Source organism: Tasmannia lanceolata, unplaced genomic scaffold, assembly GCF_043159265.1.
Source record: "Tasmannia lanceolata isolate RefF3 unplaced genomic scaffold, GAP_Taslan_0.1 ptg000011l, whole genome shotgun sequence".
Classification (NCBI taxonomy): Eukaryota; Viridiplantae; Streptophyta; class Magnoliopsida; order Canellales; family Winteraceae; genus Tasmannia; species Tasmannia lanceolata.
Window position 1 is genome coordinate 2,353,089 of NW_027518688.1, and position 18,938 is coordinate 2,372,026.

Here is an 18,938-nt window from a genome sequence, read left to right on the forward strand (position 1 = left end):
GCAATTTCAATGGTAAAGAGAAACCCATTGGTATCTAACACTTTTGCAATAGAAGCTAACCAACAATCCCCCGAAGTAATTTGAATCAAAAAAGTGCCTAATTCATACAGAATAGAAAGTGAGGCAACAAGAATGATCTTGTGGGGCAAAAACTAAATCAAGAAAATGAGCACAGATAGGTCTTCATTCAGGAATTCACGAAAGATACTTTGGAAGTTATCAACGCGATGGAAGTTAACTCAGTTGACGAAGGATCCGTTGAGCCCTAAAATTGAATAAATTTCCAATGCTTTTATCATTACTCAATCTCCTGCGATCATTCATGTAAGAAAGATTCACCCTTCAGATTGCCCAACTAGAACTTTTATTGCATATAATTCTAGGTTAAGTAAAATATCCAAGGATTATTGCTTCCAATATGTCATTGATCAAGTGAAAATTATTTCTGTAAAATTGATGATACATAAAAAAAAACACAGTCACGGTTTAACAAATGATAAAAACATTAATAGCATATGCGGTCAGTGTTATTATTATTCAAAGAAAAAAAAAAGCATGTTATCAACAAATAGATAAACATATGCTAATAGAGAAGGACAAAAAAGAAATGACCATTAGAATCTGAGTAGCCAATTGTTCCCGGGCAAGAGGATCATGCAAAAGTACAACCAAGCGTGCAAGAAGCTCCTGCAATCACATGTGAGGATCAGATAAATAGTATTTGTTATAATAAAAGAAAAATAAATCACTACATCTCTAGAGGCTACAGGTTTTGGAATATCATCAATATAATCAAGGTTCTGAAAATCAAAATCGAATCGTAAATCGTAACAGGGTTCGAATCGTAAATCGTAAGATTTTTTCAGATTTATATAAAAAATTCAGAAAAATATTAAAGAAAGTAAAAGGTCAAAACTAGAATAAAATGAGTAATTATCTATTCTTCATTCAAAACTATTAAATTATATATAAAATTCCATGATTAGTAATCGAAACTTGTGGGTGGTATTAGTAGAAGTAGGAAGGATGAGGAGGAGAAGGAAAGAAAGGGAGCAAAAGGAGGTAGGATTTTCTTTACTTCTTTTAGGTTATTAGTTGGGGCTGGGGGCTTTATATACGATTTATTTCTAATCATAAAAGGCCCACCACAAAAAAAAAAGTGAACTAAAAAGAATCGTTAAAATTCCTAAAAATAGAACGATTCAATATGAATCGTACGATTTTTATGAAAATGATTCTTCCTTCCGATTTGAATCGTCTTCGATTCGATTTGAATCATACAATTCACGATTGAATCGTACGATTTTAACAACATGGAATATAATATTTATTCATATAAAAAAAGGACAGAAAATTAAAAGCATCCCACAAACCGGTTACTCTACCTCCGGCTTCGGAATATCAGCACGAGATAAACATTCAGTAAACATTGAATTAGTAAAAGAGGATCTATGCCTAAATAGTTCTGAGATGCATCTGCAAACCTGCAAAATCATCATAAATCAGCTAAAAGGATAGTGCAGCTCTCAAAATTGACGCTCTGAAAAATCAGCAAGTTTTTAATATCACATAGTTTACACTTGCTCTGGCAAGCGAAATGACACTACCAAAAACTCCTCTTACCATGGCAGCTGCACCAGTATACTTTCGTGGAATAATCATCTTCAACATAAAAGGCCAAAGGATATGCTGTAGAATATCAAAGTTCAAATATAAGATATTATGCACAGCTAATTATCCTACTGCCAAATTGTAAAGATACTTATTGCAAAAAAATGTGGTTCAATTGACATGGTCATTCTTGTAATGAGCTATGTCACAAATGTCGTTCTTGGGAATTTCTCGGCGAGGGAAAATCTCGGGATATATTTTTTTTTTTTTTTTTTTAGGGTTTATATCAGGAAAATTTGGTAAAAATAAAATTATTTAAAAATCTATAAAAATAATAAATTTAAGAATAAAATAAAATAAAAATAACGTAAAAATATCGGGATAATATCGCAATATTATCGAGATATTTTATGATAAAAATGAAAATATTGCTATATTTTTAAAATCTCAAGATTGGTTCAGATTTTTTTCATTTTATCAAAATGTCGAGATAAAAAAGCGATATTTTGAAGATATCGGAGATAATTGTGACATAGGGGATGAGGATGCCATACTAGAAAAGAACAAATTTAATGCATACAGAGATTGGCATTGAATTCAACCTCCATTTCAGGAATAGTAATAGCGAGTAGAAGAAGCCCTTTCTCACAGATTTCCCTCAGCCCTTCGGGAGTAGTTGTCCCAATCTTCACCTATACACAAAGTTAGATTCAGCATACCATAGATATCAAACAATAAAAATGATAAGTATCAGGTTTACCAAGGAAATCAATTAAGGATCAGAGACAAAACCTCAAGTTTCTTATATTGGAAAGGCTGAAATGTGCTACTTGTCCGAATCACGTGCTTGGAACTTTCGAATTGTTTTACCTCGTCGCCCGATATAGCACAATGGCGTACAAGGTATTCAACAAATAACTCTCCAGAAGGACCACCCAAGTAGTAGTGAGAAGCCATAACAACAATCAACTGAAATAGAAAAGTACCCAAATCAGTATAGAAGAAGTAATATAAAGAAGTTTCTTATCATTGACTTACAAACCATCAATACTCCCACATAGAAATACAAGCATGGAGTAAATTTTCAAGCCATGAAATTCAATTTTGCCTGAAATAATTAAAAAATATATAACAGTGAATATATATAGCCATAGCCTGGGTTGATTGTAAACATAATTTAAAATTTCGTCGGCTGGGACCAACACCAAAAGTACCTTGATTCGGTGTCGGTCCAAGATTTTGGACAACATTTCGGCAAAATTTATTTTTTTATTTTTTCCGGATTTTCAAATTTTACCTGAAATTTTTGAAATTTCGCCTAAATATTCTGATTATTCCAAAAAAAAATTATGAACCGAAATTTTAAGCCTTGATTGTAAAACTAAAAACTCAATAGTGTACCTCTGCAACTGCCTTCCGGACACCTAAACTCTGCTCATCTAGCAGCAACTTCACAGCTTCAACAAGTGAAGCTCTTTTCCCATGCCAAGCTTCAGACAACCTCCAGAAGGGAAATGTTTGGAAAGTTAAGTCGTGTTAAAGGATTCACACTGACAATGAATCAAATTACATCAAGAAGGAAACCTGGGTAAGAGATGCTTTAGAACACAAAGTGCTCCAAATGTAGAAGGCTCTTCCTTTGACCTGCATCTCTGTATAAAAACATCTATAAACTCATACAGAAGAGAAAAGAAACCCAAGCTTTTCCAAATGTTAAAATATAACCAGGACCTGTAATGCCATACATGCCCCATCCACTTCTGTCTAATTAATCCCTCTCCTCTTATCTTAGAGATAAAACTACTTCTAAGAATGTCAAGTTTTACAAGTAATGAAGCTTTCAATAGATATACCGGCCGAAAACATTACTCACATTCAGAAGGAACGCAAAAAGATCCTCGGGATACACCAAACCAACTGTAAGAAAGCAATGCTGAACTTCATTATAGGTCTGCCACAAAAAAAATATTTAAGGTTACTAGAGAAATGGTGTGCAATATTTTAGGACTTCAAATCATCATATCTCCAAAAATAGTAACTGAGGTAGACATCTGAATGAAACAAAATGATACCACAATTACAACATATTAAACACATAGATGACCATGCATCAACAAAAATACAAACACAACCTAATTACTTGGATTTATGAGTTTGACATTTACAATATCATAGAGGTAGTAACAAATCATACACAATATAAATGCTTATTACAACATAAGGTTTTATAGGATATGCTCCATATTATAGATTTCAAACGGAGTACGATGGGAAGTATGGGTAATCCGCGTCCAGATAGAGCTGAAAATCCAGCCTCAGGGCAGAATTTTTGCACTAAGCACCTGTAACAAACATCTAGTTCACAGGATTCAGCCAAGCCATAAACATATTTTGATCGTTATATTAATATAAAAATGAATATTTTAGTAAAACATATGTACGAGAAAAATCCTAAAGACCCAACGCTAAAGGCAAGTTACAGTAGGTCTTATGTGGCTGAGAGAAAAGCAGCAACAGTGTAGAACTTTACAGAATTATGTAGAGATTGGAATTTTTTTCATCCTTTCACGCACTTGTTATCGAGCATCATGGCGCGTGTATATTGTATCCAACAGATGTCACATTACATATGTCACAAATGATGCTGGGGTGAGCACACATGTCCTGAGAGTTTCGAGCATTTTGCCTCTCATATGACATCCAACAGATGTTTTCATATCCAAATACATTGTCACAGAAAGGCATGGCGAAACAGAAGCATAGACACATTACATAGGTCAGGTTGTCTATGTTATTTCACTTTGGGTTCGTACATGTTATCAAAATGTTCCTATCCACCACTGATGTAGAGAGGTTTTTAGCGGAAGAAATCTTAACTTTTGCTTTCTGGTGTTGTAAGGCATTGAGGCTTCACGGGATTCCTCGGGAGCCAGGGAAAACAAAGACACAAGAGATCGTTAAGTATACAAGAGGTGAACCAAAGAAAGACTACATTCAGGAGACAACTTCCAATTAAAAGAAATCCAATCAGAGGGAAGAAACTGGACAGTTCAATGAATTAGAGCACGAACAAAAAGTGCAGAGACATTTCAAGGACTGGATGTACTACTCTTCTCTGAGATTTGTAGCAGAAAATGCAATTTCACGCAAGAAGATCAAATGGAAACAACAAATTTAGTTCAGTTCTATTCAATTGTTGTATAACTGTATCTTGAGTTTATATTGAGTTCCACTGAACATAACAGTTTTCTTTTTTTCTTTTCTTTTCTTCTTTTTTTTTTTTTTTTTGTAACGGAGATGAAACAAGAATGAAGAGTCTTTTTTTGAGTCAATGTTGAACAGAAACTACCTCCTTCTCAGGCACCAGGTTATTAACGAAAGCAAAACATTCAGACCTGTAAAGGTGCTAGAAGTTCATTATTGGAAATGGAAAATATTTGACAGATCTACATTATGCTATTACTAACTCACTGGTTCCATTGCAGGATGCAGAAGTTTACAAACATGACTTGAAGGTTGTAGGCAAGTTTTTACATTTCGGTTTCGGTTTCGAACAAAATTCGGTCATTTCATTCAAATGAACAAATTTCGGCCAAAATCCTAAAGTTCGGACCGAAATTTCGGATTTCGGATGAAATTTAAAACCATGGTTGAAGGAAATGCAGGTCTACAGATATTTTGTAATTGAGTCAAGGAATCAATGGAACAAATGATTATGAGGCTTACAGTTATTCAAGAATCGACTGTTTGGAAGAGTTACTGCTCCAGAATTTATTTTTGGATCTGCTGCAATGTGCCAGAATTTGGCAAAACCGTGAACTAATCAAGACTCGGTGGCTAATGTACTAACAGACTTCTACTGTAGAGAACTGAATACAGCAACCAACTAAGTTGCAGTAGAGAACTGATTTGAGAAGATACTCAAACAGGAACAAAAAAAAAACATGTGCTACCATTCATTCCATCGAAAGTGTGAAACAAAACGTTAGATGAACAGCAAGCAAATGTGAATTTCAGTTATAGCGGATTTAGTGACAGGCCTGGATTCATGTTGTAATACAGAACATGAACAAATCCATGATCAAACAGAGACAAGATATAAATGAGAAATAAGAATTCAATCTAGAAAAAGAAAATAACTATAGGAATGATAGTTGTATTTCAGGTGTAGCTCTTTATTGTTTTATTGAAATAATACTAATACCCTTTAAATCAAGTTTGAACCAAGTAAGCATTCAATTGCAAGTTTGCAATAAATGCTGAAAGGAAAGCCACACTGAATTGGATGCAATATGCATGTATTGGATGCAATACCTTCAATCCCACAGAAAAATCTGAATGCTCATTGTTGTTGTTACTAATGCTTGCCACTGGCAGAAGTGTGAACAAAATAATTGTGAGTTCCTGTGAAGAAACCAAAGTGTAGCAGTAAGAACATCAAAAAATTCTTCTTGATCTCAGATGTGTGTGATCCCATCCTTTACAAGACTTAGGCTCTGTACGCCCAAAGAATGCCATCTTCTACAAGTAATAGGATTCATTTCAAAAGCAAATATTGCACAAATATATGCAAGCTTATCTTTTAAAAAAAGGTACGAAAGCATACCTATGCAAGCTGCGGGAAAAGGGAATCTAAGAGTTTGCATAGATAGCTTACCTATGCAAGCTGCTTACCGCCGGCGACTGTAAAAAGTGGCTCGTATAATTTGTTCCTCTCCGACTGACAAATCACCCCCTAAAGTTTCTAGTCGATCCGACAACCGGATCGGGAGAACGAAGCTTTCAAAGTGAGTGGCAGTTTCTGTAAATTTCAATGTTGAGTGGTAATTCAAAAAATTTACAAAAACTGCCACTCACTTTGGGAAATTCGTTCTCCCGATCCAGCCATCGAATCAACTTGAAACTTTAGGGTACTATTCTATATTCGGAGAGGAACAAAACAGTACCAGCAACTCGCCGGAAAACTTTTTCGTTAGCTGGCGCAAAGCAGTTTTCCGGAAGCTTACATAGGTAAGCCAGCTATGCAAACTCTGAGTTCATTGTCTCCTCTTGGAGATGCATTAAATATTCAGATATATCCTGAGCAAGGTTTACTACTCTTGATACCAAATTGCAGCGTAAACTGTAGGGGTGCAACTTGGGTTGATTTTAGGGAATTCAGCTTGAGCTTTTACCCTTAAATAGTGTCGTGTTAGGATTGATTCCAATTCATTTTTTAACAAAAACTCAATCCGACCCGACCCAAGTTGCACCACTGGTAAACTGCATAGGATAGCAAAATAAAAGTGGCAAGGGACGGAAATTACGTCAAAATCAACATAAAAGTGGCGAGGGACGGAATTACCTCAAAATCAAGTAAAGGAGGACCGCTTTCTGATAAGAGAGAGGCATTGAGGAGATTGTGTAGACTACACGTGGAGATAAAAGCTATGCCTTGATCATTCTTATACCTGATTTAGTAGAAAAGGAACCAATAAAGAGGATGAGAATCAATACTTCATGATGTGCACATTCATATGAAAATCAAATTAAAAATAAACTGCAGAAGAATAGAAAGCGGACATGTATCGCATCAGTTGTAATATCAAGGGAAGGTATAATTGGTAGGGAGGAGCTTACAATCCCAATATAGTGGTGACAAGTCTCGGCAAAGCTTTCTTGAGTTGTGTCCTAGTAATAAGACCAACCATCTGTCCCAATGCCTCCACCGAAGATATCCGTACCTGTTAAACAACAAGAGTCATGAGAAGATGAGGATTGAATTCCAAAAAAAGAAAAAGGCTACTGTAGGGGGTAGAAGTAGAACAGGAAGAATATGGGAGAAAGAGGAAGAAGAAGAAACCTGTACCGGGGAGAAGCCAATCAATTTTTATTAATCATCCAAAAATTAAAATTCCTAATTCATGAGGCCTATTTATATGCAACTGGAATAAAATTCCATGGAAAGTAAATAAAAGCCCTAACTCTAAATAACATTGGAAAATAAAATCCTAGAAACTAAATAACATGGAAATAAGTCCTAATGGGCAAATATGCCACTTATTGGCCTACTATCTGCATTCTGTATATAGGCAACTGGAATAAAATTCCAAGGAAGTAAATAAAAACCCTAAATCTAAATAACATGGAAAATAAAATCCTAGAAACTAAATAACATGTAAATAAGAATCCTAAGAACTAAATAACATGGAAATAAATCCAAATGGCAAATATGCCACTTATTGGCCTACTGTCTGCATCATTCTCCCCTGCTTGAAAAGAACTCGCCCTCGAGTTCTAGTCCGCCGGATCAAATATGTAGATGACTCAATCAAGCAGTAGGAATCGTAATCCGTCAGAAGAACTCGTAATGTCTAATGCTCGCGACAATCATGAGAGTAGTCTGACATGCCGGCGAAGGAATAGGTTAGAAATCGCCCACGTAGAATCATAAGAACACAAACTGAGCCAGAGAAGTAAACCGGCTTGGAAGATAGCAACGTACTCCTCCTAGATCGGTGGGATCGGCATGACAGCTATGGGCAGTACCAATCCATGACTAGCCTCAATAAGGTCAGCATCTGATAGTATCAAATATGGCTCAATGAAATCAGGAACAAAGCCAACTGCTAGAACCGTATCTGGCCCAGTGATGTCAGGCTACAATCGTAGAGTTGAGATGGTTTGATGTAGGAAAGGGAAGAGAAATAGAAGGGGAGAAAAAGAGAAGAAATGGAAGAAAAGGGAGAAAAAGAGAAGAAGAATAGGAGAAGAAGTGAAGAAATAGAAGTAGAAGAGAAGAGATAGGGGAGAAGTAGGAGGGGAAGAATAGAGGAGAAAGAGAAAGAGGAAGAAGAAGAAACCTGTAGGGGGGGAGAAGCCAATCAATTTTTATTAATCATCCAAAACTTAAAATATCTAATACATGAGGCTTATTTATAGGCAACTGGATTAAAATTCCATGGAAAGAAAATAAAATCCCTAAATCTAAATAACATGGAAAATAAAATCCTAGAAACTAAATAACATGTAAATAAAGATCCTAGAACCTAAATAACATGGAAATAAATCCTAATGGGCAAATATGCCACTTATTGGCCTACTATCTGCATCATTCTCCCCTGATTGAAAAGAACTCGCCCTCGAGTTCTAGTCCGCCTGGAATATGTAGATGACCCAATCAAGCAGTGGGAGTCGTAATCCGTCAGAAGAACTCGTGATGTCTAATATTCATGACAATTGTGAGAGTAGTTTGACATGCCGGCGGAGCAATCGGGAAGAAATCACCCACGTAGAATCATAAGAACACACACTGTGCCGGAGAAGTAAACTGCATGAGAAGTTAACAACATACTCCTCCTGGATCGGTGGGATCGACATGACAGCTATGGGCAGTACCAATCCATGACTAGCCTCAATAACGTCAGCATCTGATAGTATCAAATCTAGCTCAATGGAATTAGGAACAAAACAAACTGCTAGAACCGTATTTGGTTCAGTGATGTCAGGCTGACAATCCTCCTGATGATCATCATGTGCACTGAAATTCTCTGTCTCAACCTCCACAATAATCTCGAGCGGAACATTTACCGTAGAATCAATCCTGTCACTATGCTCATATACTGATATGGAATCAGTATCATCAATGAACTGCTCGTGCTCTGCATGCTCTGGCAATGAATCATCAATCACTGGACTCATTGGTTCTATATCTCTCATCTCTGATTCTGTATCTGCCATCATGGACTATGTATCTGATACAAGCAAAAGCTCAACAACTATAATGGTCTCATCCACAATGTCAGTTGGATCATCAGGCTGCTCCTCAGTAGTGTTAGCAAAGTCCTTCTCAAGTGATTGATTTGTCAATTTCCTCTCATCCAAGTCATGCACTATCATTTCCAATATTGCATGAACTTCAGCTTCATGTGCAAGTCGAGCAGCTTCTTCTCGTCGAGCCGCTTCTTCACGCATCAATCTTTGTTTTTACCTTGCTCGCTCACGTTTCAATCTCTGCTGATACTGATATGCATAAATCCTCATAAACTCATAACGAACTTCTTCCCCCATAGACTGAATGGTGACTTGCCTGAGTACTTGCGCTCTAGCACGAAGAATCTCCATTTTGACCTGGCATCGCTATACATTGTATCCTTGACTCGACAAATGGTTATTTGATGATCATAACCATAGTACTTACGATATGCATTCAGAGCCTTGATCCATTCTAGACACGCATCCTCATAATAGCGCTATAGGGAGTGAAACCTTGCAAATATAGATTGTCACACCCATTAAAATATGGAACAACTTGCGAAGCCATTAGTATCGGTGTCGAAAAGCGAAATCAACATACTGATATGTCTGTCATATCGAATGGAAGACAATGATTTTCGCGAATCTCAGATCGGATTCCTGGATTGCTCGGATTGGGGTTCAGACCAAAATCGACGGATGCCAAAAGTTGATCGAAGTAGTACTTGCACTCGTTGGAGACTGCTGAGAGTGGGCTCAATATACTCCTGAAGTTGTTACGAACAACTTTTGTGTTGACGACGAGGCTAAATTTCGAGTAGAAAAGGCTCGAATGAAGAGAATATGTGATGGAGAGAGGAGATAGAAAGTGTAGAGAGAGAATGAAGAGAGCGAAAAGAAAATACTATTATGTTTTTTTTCTTTTTGATTTTTTTTGGAGGGGGTGTGCCTCGGGTAAAACAATGGGGTGTTAATTGGTGCTTCTAAATGAGGAAGGGGCACTCAAGGGAAGAACGGGGGTGAGAAAAGTCACTTTTTTTTATTTTCCAAACTCACTCACGTAACTGAGATGTCACGTGGGTCACTTAACTAAAAAGTAAAAGGATGGGGGTTGCCTAATGGAAAAGAGAGGGTTGGAAAATAATCTTTTTCTTATTTTGTTTTGACTAGTGGTGGACTGGTGGTAACGTGTCTTACTTGCCCCCTTCTTTATTTATCTCTTACCAATAAGATAAAAGGGCATACTTTAAATATTTCTAACCTGGCACTGCAGGTTGTAGGTAGAAAGAGGAAAGTCTTTCTTACACTTTCACCGTATAACCTAGAGTTAGGAAACTTGCTTTGCAAGTTACCCACACTAAATGGTAGCTATCAAATGAAACCTAGCTAACAAAGTAAACCCAAAAATTGGAACGTACATTACCTTTTACAAAGATGTAGAAAAGGAAAGTCCTGACTTTCCTTGAGTTTCCTCTAGCCGGAGATGATGGCGAAAGCGACACGAGTGGGTGGTACGCGGCCCGAAGTGAAGCTTCTCTCCTTCTTTTTTTGTTATAACTTACAGTTCCTTTCTCTACAAGTTTTGCTTGCAGATAACTATCTTGAGAAACTTATCTTACAAAACCCTATATTGCCTTTCTTGTGTTTCTAACCAAAAAGATACTCTTGGAATGTCCTTCCTCACGAAAACTTGCAGAATGGGTTGCGGTCGGGCTTTCGGATGAATAGATGTATTTCCGGTGATGGAGATGGGTATGAATATTGTTTGAGTTTCTATTTTGGTGTAGAAGGCAGCGAGGGTTTTAAAGGGACTGAAAGATGAGAGATGGGTGTGGACGATGGAGCAAGTTGTAAGGTGCTGGTGACTGGAAAAAAAAAAAGGATGGGGTTTCGGATAATGGTGATGATGGTCAAAGGGGACTAGTTTGGGATAAAAGATGAAGAGGGTTTTGCCGTTCGGTAGACTTCTTTCCAGATGGTGTAACAACACAGATTGGTGGAGATCCATCCTTGTTTGGGGGAGTCTCAAGAACAATATTCTTGCAAACAATCAAGGACTCCTTGGAGGTTGAAGAGGACCAGCCTGCTTTGCAAATTGACTAGGCAAAAGTAGAAAACTCCGAAATTGATTGGTTGAAAAGTTTGGGGCTGCTTTTCTCAATCGTAGGGTTGAGATGGCTTTGATCTTCGGAGGCTTGGATCCTTTGCCCTCATACCAAATTTGACGTAGGACCGGGAAGAGAAATAGAAGAAAGGGGAGAAAAAGAATAGGAGAATAGGAGAAGAAGTGAAGAAATAGAAGTAGCAGAGAAGAGATAGGGAAGAAGTAAAAGAGGAAGAATGGTGGAGAAAGAGGAAGAAGAAGAAACCTGTAGCGGGGAGAAGCCAATCAATTTTTATTAATCATCCAAAACTTAAAATCTCGAATATATGAGGCATATTTATAGGCAACTGGAATAAAATTCCATGGAAAGTAAATAAAAGCCCTAAATCTAAATAACATGGAAAATAAAATCCTAGAAACTAAATAACATGGAAATAAGAATCCTAGAAACTAAATAACATGGAAATAAATCCTAATGGGCAAATATGCCACTTATTGGCCTACTATCTGCATCAAAGTGTCTGCATCGGAACATGCATGGATGAATCGGCCACAAACTGATTAGTGTTTAGTATAGACGCTTACCCTATAGCACAGTATGTGTTAGCTGTTTATTGTATATACCACTTGTTGTGAGATGTTTGATTAGAAAGAGAGATTGGACTGTATCAGATCGAAATCAAATATATTTCTAGCTCCTTTGAAAAGAAAATCAACATCAGGGTCTTGGAAAAACTTTCATCTGCCCCTATTCCTCTTTCTAGTATGCAAAAAGAAGGATTGTACAAACACGGACATGTCATACCGGCACATGCACAATGAATGAGATGCGTGAGAGAGGGAGGGAGGGAGGGAGGGTACCCTTAAGTTGGATCAGCTGCTGCTACATACCTTTAGATCGCGGGAACTTGCCCATACCCCCAATAGAAGTTCAAAAGCCGAATTTACAAATGACCTGCAATAGAATATACGATTTCAATTTGAAGAGAAAAAAGCTTCAAAAAGAGGATTTACTATCATAAAAGATATCAAAATTCAGACTCACATGACATCACTATCAAGAACAGGATCAGAAGGGAAATCCCTGCTATACTGACATGCAGCTTGAGACCAGCATTTGAATGCTGCAATGATATCACATAGTAAGTACAAATTAAATGGGAAGAGAAAGAACTTGGTAGTAACATGAATATTACAGCGATGACCAGATAATAATTATACAAACAACATATCTTTTTTTCAATTAAACATTTAATGGGACTCCAAGAATAATTAAAACAGACAAGGTCTTTCCTCCTTGGACCATTATATTTATTCATATTTCAAAGTAGAAGCTGATTGCACATATTCTGTACCATTTGCAAAGATTGGTCGCTGAGCATCTCTCACATTTCCAAGAATAGGCAAAACTCGCGAAAGAACCAATTTTAGCCGTGGAGTAAACTGCAAAGCTTCAATAAAATGAAAAAGTATAGTAGGCAATTTTAGTTTAAACTGTCATGTTGTAAAAACCCCAAATGAGGTTAATGTTATTAGTCCATACAAAGAAGATACTGATACTTAACCTTCAGCTGAAGCAAAGTCTGCAAGTATTTGAACCATGGCCGGTATGGCTGAATTAGGACCAGAGAGGTGAAGAAAAATTTCCTCCATCATCTACAAAATCAAAGCACAGAATGTTAGGTTCATCTGAAAGGTTCAAAGTAGCACAAAAGTAAGACGGGAGTCGCCAAGCTAAAAGAAAGAAAATCAAGAAATAAGACTATTACCTAGTAGAAGTTGATTTTTATCAGAAGTAAAAACAAGAAAAAAAAATAAAGTTTTAGATAATTATCCAAACATGGAAGAGAGGACATACGAAGTTTTAAAGTTATAGACAAAGACATGTATATAGAGAAAGCAACGTGTAGGCACTAGATTACAAGAGATGAACAAAAATCTATGATTTGTTTTTCACCTTGGTAGGAAATTTACATGAGAATAGTGTTCCAGAGCTAGAGCTCAAATAAGCTTATCTGAGCTCGAGCTCAGAAACAGGTGTGGGCCCACATTGTTGAGGGATCCAAAGCATTCATTTGGAAGCCCCTATCATGGATAGGGTGTCCACAAAAAATCAGCTCCATCTTAAGTTCCTAACCCTTCCATTTGTGGAGGTAAAATGGGCAGATTTGTGGAGAAACAGTACCTGTCCATTTTTCCCTCCACAAATGGAAGGGTTAGGATGATCCGATGGACCTGTTTTTTGGTACACACCCTATCCATGATAGGGCCTTTTAAATGAATGCTTTGGATCCCCTCAAAAACATGGGCCCACATGAGGCTCAGATAAGCTATATGAGCTCGAGCTCAGAAACACTATTCTCAATTTACATATGATAAAAGTGTTCTATCAGCAACTTAAGATCTATACTGAAATTAGTCAACGAAACTGATTTTTTAAACATGTATGTTATCATTCAGAAAACAAACCAACACAGGAACAATATTTTAAGAATAAAAGAAGGGTTTATGTTTCCCACTTAATGTAACTTGGACTGAGGACCACAAGATTGCACGTGATTTCCATGAACCAATATAGATAGTGCGTTACATGTTCTAAATAAGCCAGGCAATTGTGTTCTGACTAACTTTTTAATGGTTCCGATAAATACAAAAGAAATCCTGCTTTTCTTTTCGATTATCATACTCATGAGTCGTTGAATACACAGCATTCTTACTAATGAAAATCAAAAACTAACAATTAATGCTCGACTAAGCAATGAAGTTCATTGTCTATTCTATCTAAAAATTCATCACATCAGAAAGGCTTACCAGATCAGGTAAGTGTGAGCCTATTGAAACAAGTAAACCTGCTGCAGCCCTTTGCCAATCAGCATTGAATTCCTAAAAAATAGAGCCACAAGATATGGTTACCACAAATCAAAACTGTTTACCATGCATTACAAATAAATATCCAATAATAAGAAATATCAAATCAGGCAATCTAAATTACGTCTCGCTTTAAATTAGGCTCGCATGTACCTTCTACAATACTATTATTTCATTTTCACTAACCTCACAGTGCATATCAAATGTAAACGCAAGTCAATCCTCACTAGTTGAGTTAGGTAATCAAATAATGGTGAGCTTGCAACTGAAGAAAATAAAAGTTTAACTTCATCGTGCAACCGGGTGATCAACCATACAAGATAACAATTAATCATGCGGAATTTTCATTAATGTGCAATAAAGTCAACTTACTAGCAGAAAATTTTCGAAGCAATCTCATAATATATTAAGGATGAATTCTTGCTTCTTTCAGCAAGTCTCACAACTCAACTCAACTCAACTCAACTCAACTCAACTCAACAAAGCCTTTGTCCCAAACTAGTTGGGGACGGCTAAATGAAACCTTTAGAAAAAATTCATGAAGAAGGTAAAAGGAATCTACCCGGCTCTAATCCTGGTTCTAGTTGGGTTCTTCTACGTGGATCATCTTCTTCCATTCTATCCTATCCAAGGTCATGTTCTCTGTTATGTTCCTAGCTACCACAAACCTTTAAATATGTCTTCTCAACACGGCATGGGGGATCATCATCAAGTCAACTACCTACAGTTCAGATTCAGGATGAAACGGAGTTGCTTTTGATACAATCAGGCACATGTGATAGATGTAGAGGTCATAGCAGTTTGGAATTATTTAAAGCTCACAACGCAAGGCAATATTCGAAGTTGTGGATTGTACTGAATGCAGTAAAATGGCTTAACAAAGTAACCTCTCCACCATGGAAGTTTTAGAGACTTTTTCTGAATATTCGTGATAACATCTCCAGGCTTCCGGAGTGCACATGTTCTCTCACATTCATCAGGAATGTTTTAGCTAACAAGTTAGCAAAAAAAAAATAGTGGTGGAGGGGTTGCTTACAACAAGTCAATGTTTTGGCACAGCATGCCTTCTTTGTAGCTAAATTTTTTGCGGAGTTGCATATCTACTTCCCTTTTTATTGTATTGGTTGCAGCCTTGCCTTTTGCTTTTATATACAATATATATTTGAAAAAAAAAATGTAATCTAGCTGAATTAATCATGGCTTGAAAAAAGACGCTCAAGCACAATGACTCCATCTCTTTAACTGAACCTTAAAATCTCCACTTGGGCCTCGAATGTCATTCAAGGTACGAAATAGTGATAAGAGAATCTCCCTCTATCCACGCTCTTAAGCAACCAGTCGCTTTAAGAGACTTTCTATCGAACCAAAAAGATTTTTAACTTCAGCGTTAATTGCTTGATTATTCTTGAAATTTACACCATAGTCACTAAAACTCTTAAACATGGTGAAGGGTCCATAAAGGCAATAAAATCACCATTGGGACTAGTTCCTCACAGTGACAGAATGGGGATAGAAAGGTAGCATGAGAATCGCATATGTGACTGTAGCATGAGACCCACCACAATTTGCGTAAAGGTGCACCTCATGTGGGACACAGCATCAAAAAAACATGTATGACTCATTACTCCCATTGAATAAGTCTATCACCCTAGATGCCAAACTTGGCTCAAGTAAAAACTAGGGCGCATTAACATAAAGGAGAACAAAACACCAATATTTTGAATCTATCATCCATGGAGAAGTCCGAGTGACAAGAAAAAAGATAAGCACCACAAACATTTGAGCCACGAGGAACATTAGAAAACAACAATGGCTTATCGATTTCTACAGTTTTAACCACGCAACGCAACTACTTTGCTAGGTCATGATAAACCTAGATTCATCTCACCCTTTATAACACTACACTAGTAGCATACTCATTAAATGAGAGTTCGCAATGCGGGGAGTAATTCCTCCTCAAAAAGTACCTATCAAGATTGAAATACCTAACTGCCAATTGTGAAGAGTGATACTCAGCCCCAATGATGGACTTACAAAACAATTAGCAAAAATCAAATCAAAACATCCAGGCAATAAATTGAAAAGATAATTGCCATATATGAAGTAATGCAAGCAATAACTACCATGCATGCTGATCAATGGGCATGTTTGATAACAAAAAACTAGCACCAAAACTCTGCTCGAAAAGGATAGGAAATTTTAAAAGAATAATGATAACAATCATAACACAGAAAACAAATCATTACCAAATACCCAAACAGCCAAAATCATACTAAAATTGAAAACTTCCATCCTGAAATTTTGGATGTAATTCAGCATGAAAAAACCTCTGGCCTGAAACAGTTCGGTGAAATTTAACTAACAATTATCAATGATTTAGAAGTTCAGAACCAGCATGTACAAACCCCACAACATCACTACGGCCATTTTGCCCAAGTTTTTTTCCCCAAAAAAAAAAGATTGATAGAAAGACCTTGGATGTGATCATCTCAGAAGTAGCAAACTTAGCCAGTTTGGCCATGAGATGAGAATCCACATTCTTCTTGTCCATTGCACTGACGGCAAATGCCATCACAAGAAAGATCCCACCCACATTTCCAAAACGCTGCAACATGTACAAAACCTAAAATTAAGAAATTTAAAACCCTAACAAGAAACTTGCATAAAACCTAAAATTGAGAAATTTAAAACCCAACAAACCTAAAATTTAGAAATTTAAAACCCTAACAAGAAACATGAATAAAACCTAAAATTAAGAAATTTAAACCTAACAAGAAAATAAGGAGGAGGGAAAGAGATAATCTACCCGACGGCCTCCTCGAGAGACGGCTGAACAACAGTCAAGCACCAGAAGAGGGTTCCTACAATAGAGAAAAAATTAGAGAATGAAAGAAAGGAATAGCCAGTAAGGGCTTTATTGGAGAGAGATGAAAGGGAATTATTACAAGTAAGCGATGTCCTTGAGAGAGGCCATGGAGGCTTCCCTGACGAGAAAGGATTCATCTGCTAGCGAAAAAACAAGAACGTGCACGGCCTCTGAAACCAAAAAAAAATAGAATAAATCATAAACATAGAAAAAAAAAAATGGGGTTGAAATGAAGTTTACCTGGTGCTGGATGAGAGCTAGAAGAAGAAGCCATTATAGAAGAAGAAGTAAAAATTGATTGAACGAATTAATCAAATAAGAAAACATGTGAATGAGAAGAAAAAATGGCGGTGACAGCAGACAGCAGCATTTCTGTCTCTTTCTTCTTGTTATATTTTGGAGGTGGGGTTTGGGAATGACACCCTTTTTTCTTCGAAATCTTAGAAGGAGCGTCTTATTTACGAAAGGAAAAATTGTCACTGGGTGACACTAAAATGACAAAATTGTGGATCCATTTGACACCCTTCTGGAACAATGTGAACGGAGGTCACAACACCTTTTTTTGACATGGGCTTTTACCTAAATACCTCTCGGGGCAAAAAGAACAAATTAGAGTAGAAATCCCTCTATCTTACTTCTCACCTACTACATTTTATCGCCTATCTCCTGCATATTTCTCCATTAACGCCTGAAACCAACCAAGTGGAAGTAAAGGTAAGTAGCTTATCCACCCTCTTAGGCTTTGTGCTTCTATATTAATGTGTTTGATAACCATGTCGTTATTGTGTCTGATAACCTTGTCTTTATTGTGTGTGATAACCCTGTTTTATAACCCTTTAAAAATGGTAGCTTAGGGTTTGTGCTTCTATTATCTCTGTAACCGTTCTTATAGAGTTGCTACTAGTGCTTTGAACCCCTTCTAGAGTTGGGACCCTGCTCATAGAATTGCCGCTAGTGTTTGATGACCCGAATATAGATGGTTTATGTAAACCATTTTGTACATAAATCACAATTTTTTGGACTTGATAATCCCTTATCTGTTGTTGCTAACCCTCATTAACCTACCTGATAAACCTGTTTTGACGCTTGATACACCCCCTGGAGAGGCTTGGTAACCCCCTTGGAGAGGCTTGATACCCCCCTTGGAGAGGCTTGAAAAGCCCTTGTACATTCTTGGTAATTCCCCTTTATGTACTTGATAATCCCTTTGGGTACTTGAAAACCCCCTTGTGTAGAGACTTGAAAACCCCTAATTTGCTACTTGATAATCCTTTAGAGAACCCTGTGTACAGACTTGAAACCCCCATTAGGTACTTGATAATCCTTAGACCACCTTGTGTACTGACTTGCAAACCCTCATTTAGGTACTGAAACCCCCCTTTAGAGTCCATAACCCCATTTATCAACTTGATAACACATTGTGTCCACTTGAATCTCAAAGAGAGATGAAAAGCCCCTTTTAGCAACAACTTGATAACTCCTTTCAGAGACTTGATAAACTCTGTTTAGACCCCTGTTTACAATTTTAGAAAAAATATATGAAACAATGGTTTCTCTTCTTTTACACTATAATGGAGATTTGAAAGATGATGTTTCTTGGGAATATGTCGGGGGGAAGAAGACATTGTTATCGGTCAGCTGCGGAATCAATTTCAACGAATTTCAAGCTACAATCCAAAGAAGAATTGGTGTTATAGAAAGGCAGGTTTTACTATCGATAAAATGTCGATACATTGTCGATCCATATACAGTCAC

The 18,938-nt window shown here is 37.0% G+C and overlaps 1 protein-coding gene across 4 annotated transcripts in view; it reads right to left on the reverse strand.

Moving 5' to 3' along the window:
• LOC143886368 (ARM repeat superfamily protein) overlaps positions 1–17,621 on the reverse strand; it is a 152,480-nt gene extending 134,859 nt beyond the window's left edge. For 2 of the 4 annotated variants that reach the window (XM_077390307.1, XM_077390308.1), the window contains exons 1-20: positions 17,424–17,620; positions 17,263–17,353; positions 17,124–17,178; positions 16,791–16,922; positions 14,261–14,332; positions 13,015–13,105; positions 12,805–12,900; positions 12,495–12,573; positions 12,341–12,404; positions 7,231–7,334; positions 6,956–7,061; positions 5,926–6,015; positions 3,485–3,562; positions 3,196–3,263; positions 3,013–3,112; positions 2,404–2,580; positions 2,214–2,303; positions 1,624–1,689; positions 1,386–1,484; positions 613–687 (exon numbers count right to left, since the gene is read on the reverse strand). In XM_077390307.1, the coding sequence (XP_077246422.1) occupies positions 613–687; positions 1,386–1,484; positions 1,624–1,689; positions 2,214–2,303; positions 2,404–2,580; positions 3,013–3,112; positions 3,196–3,263; positions 3,485–3,562; positions 5,926–6,015; positions 6,956–7,061; positions 7,231–7,334; positions 12,341–12,404; positions 12,495–12,573; positions 12,805–12,900; positions 13,015–13,105; positions 14,261–14,332; positions 16,791–16,922; positions 17,124–17,178; positions 17,263–17,353; positions 17,424–17,457 (1,767 nt within the window). In that variant the 5' untranslated portion in view covers positions 17,458–17,620. Of the gene's footprint in view, positions 1–612; positions 688–1,385; positions 1,485–1,623; positions 1,690–2,213; positions 2,304–2,403; positions 2,581–3,012; positions 3,113–3,195; positions 3,264–3,484; positions 3,563–5,925; positions 6,016–6,955; positions 7,062–7,230; positions 7,335–12,340; positions 12,405–12,494; positions 12,574–12,804; positions 12,901–13,014; positions 13,106–14,260; positions 14,333–16,790; positions 16,923–17,123; positions 17,179–17,262; positions 17,354–17,423 lie in introns of all 4 variants that reach the window. The other 2 variants (XM_077390305.1, XM_077390309.1) reach the window with 2 other exon arrangements.
• Between the last annotated feature and the right edge of the window lie 1,317 nt (positions 17,622–18,938).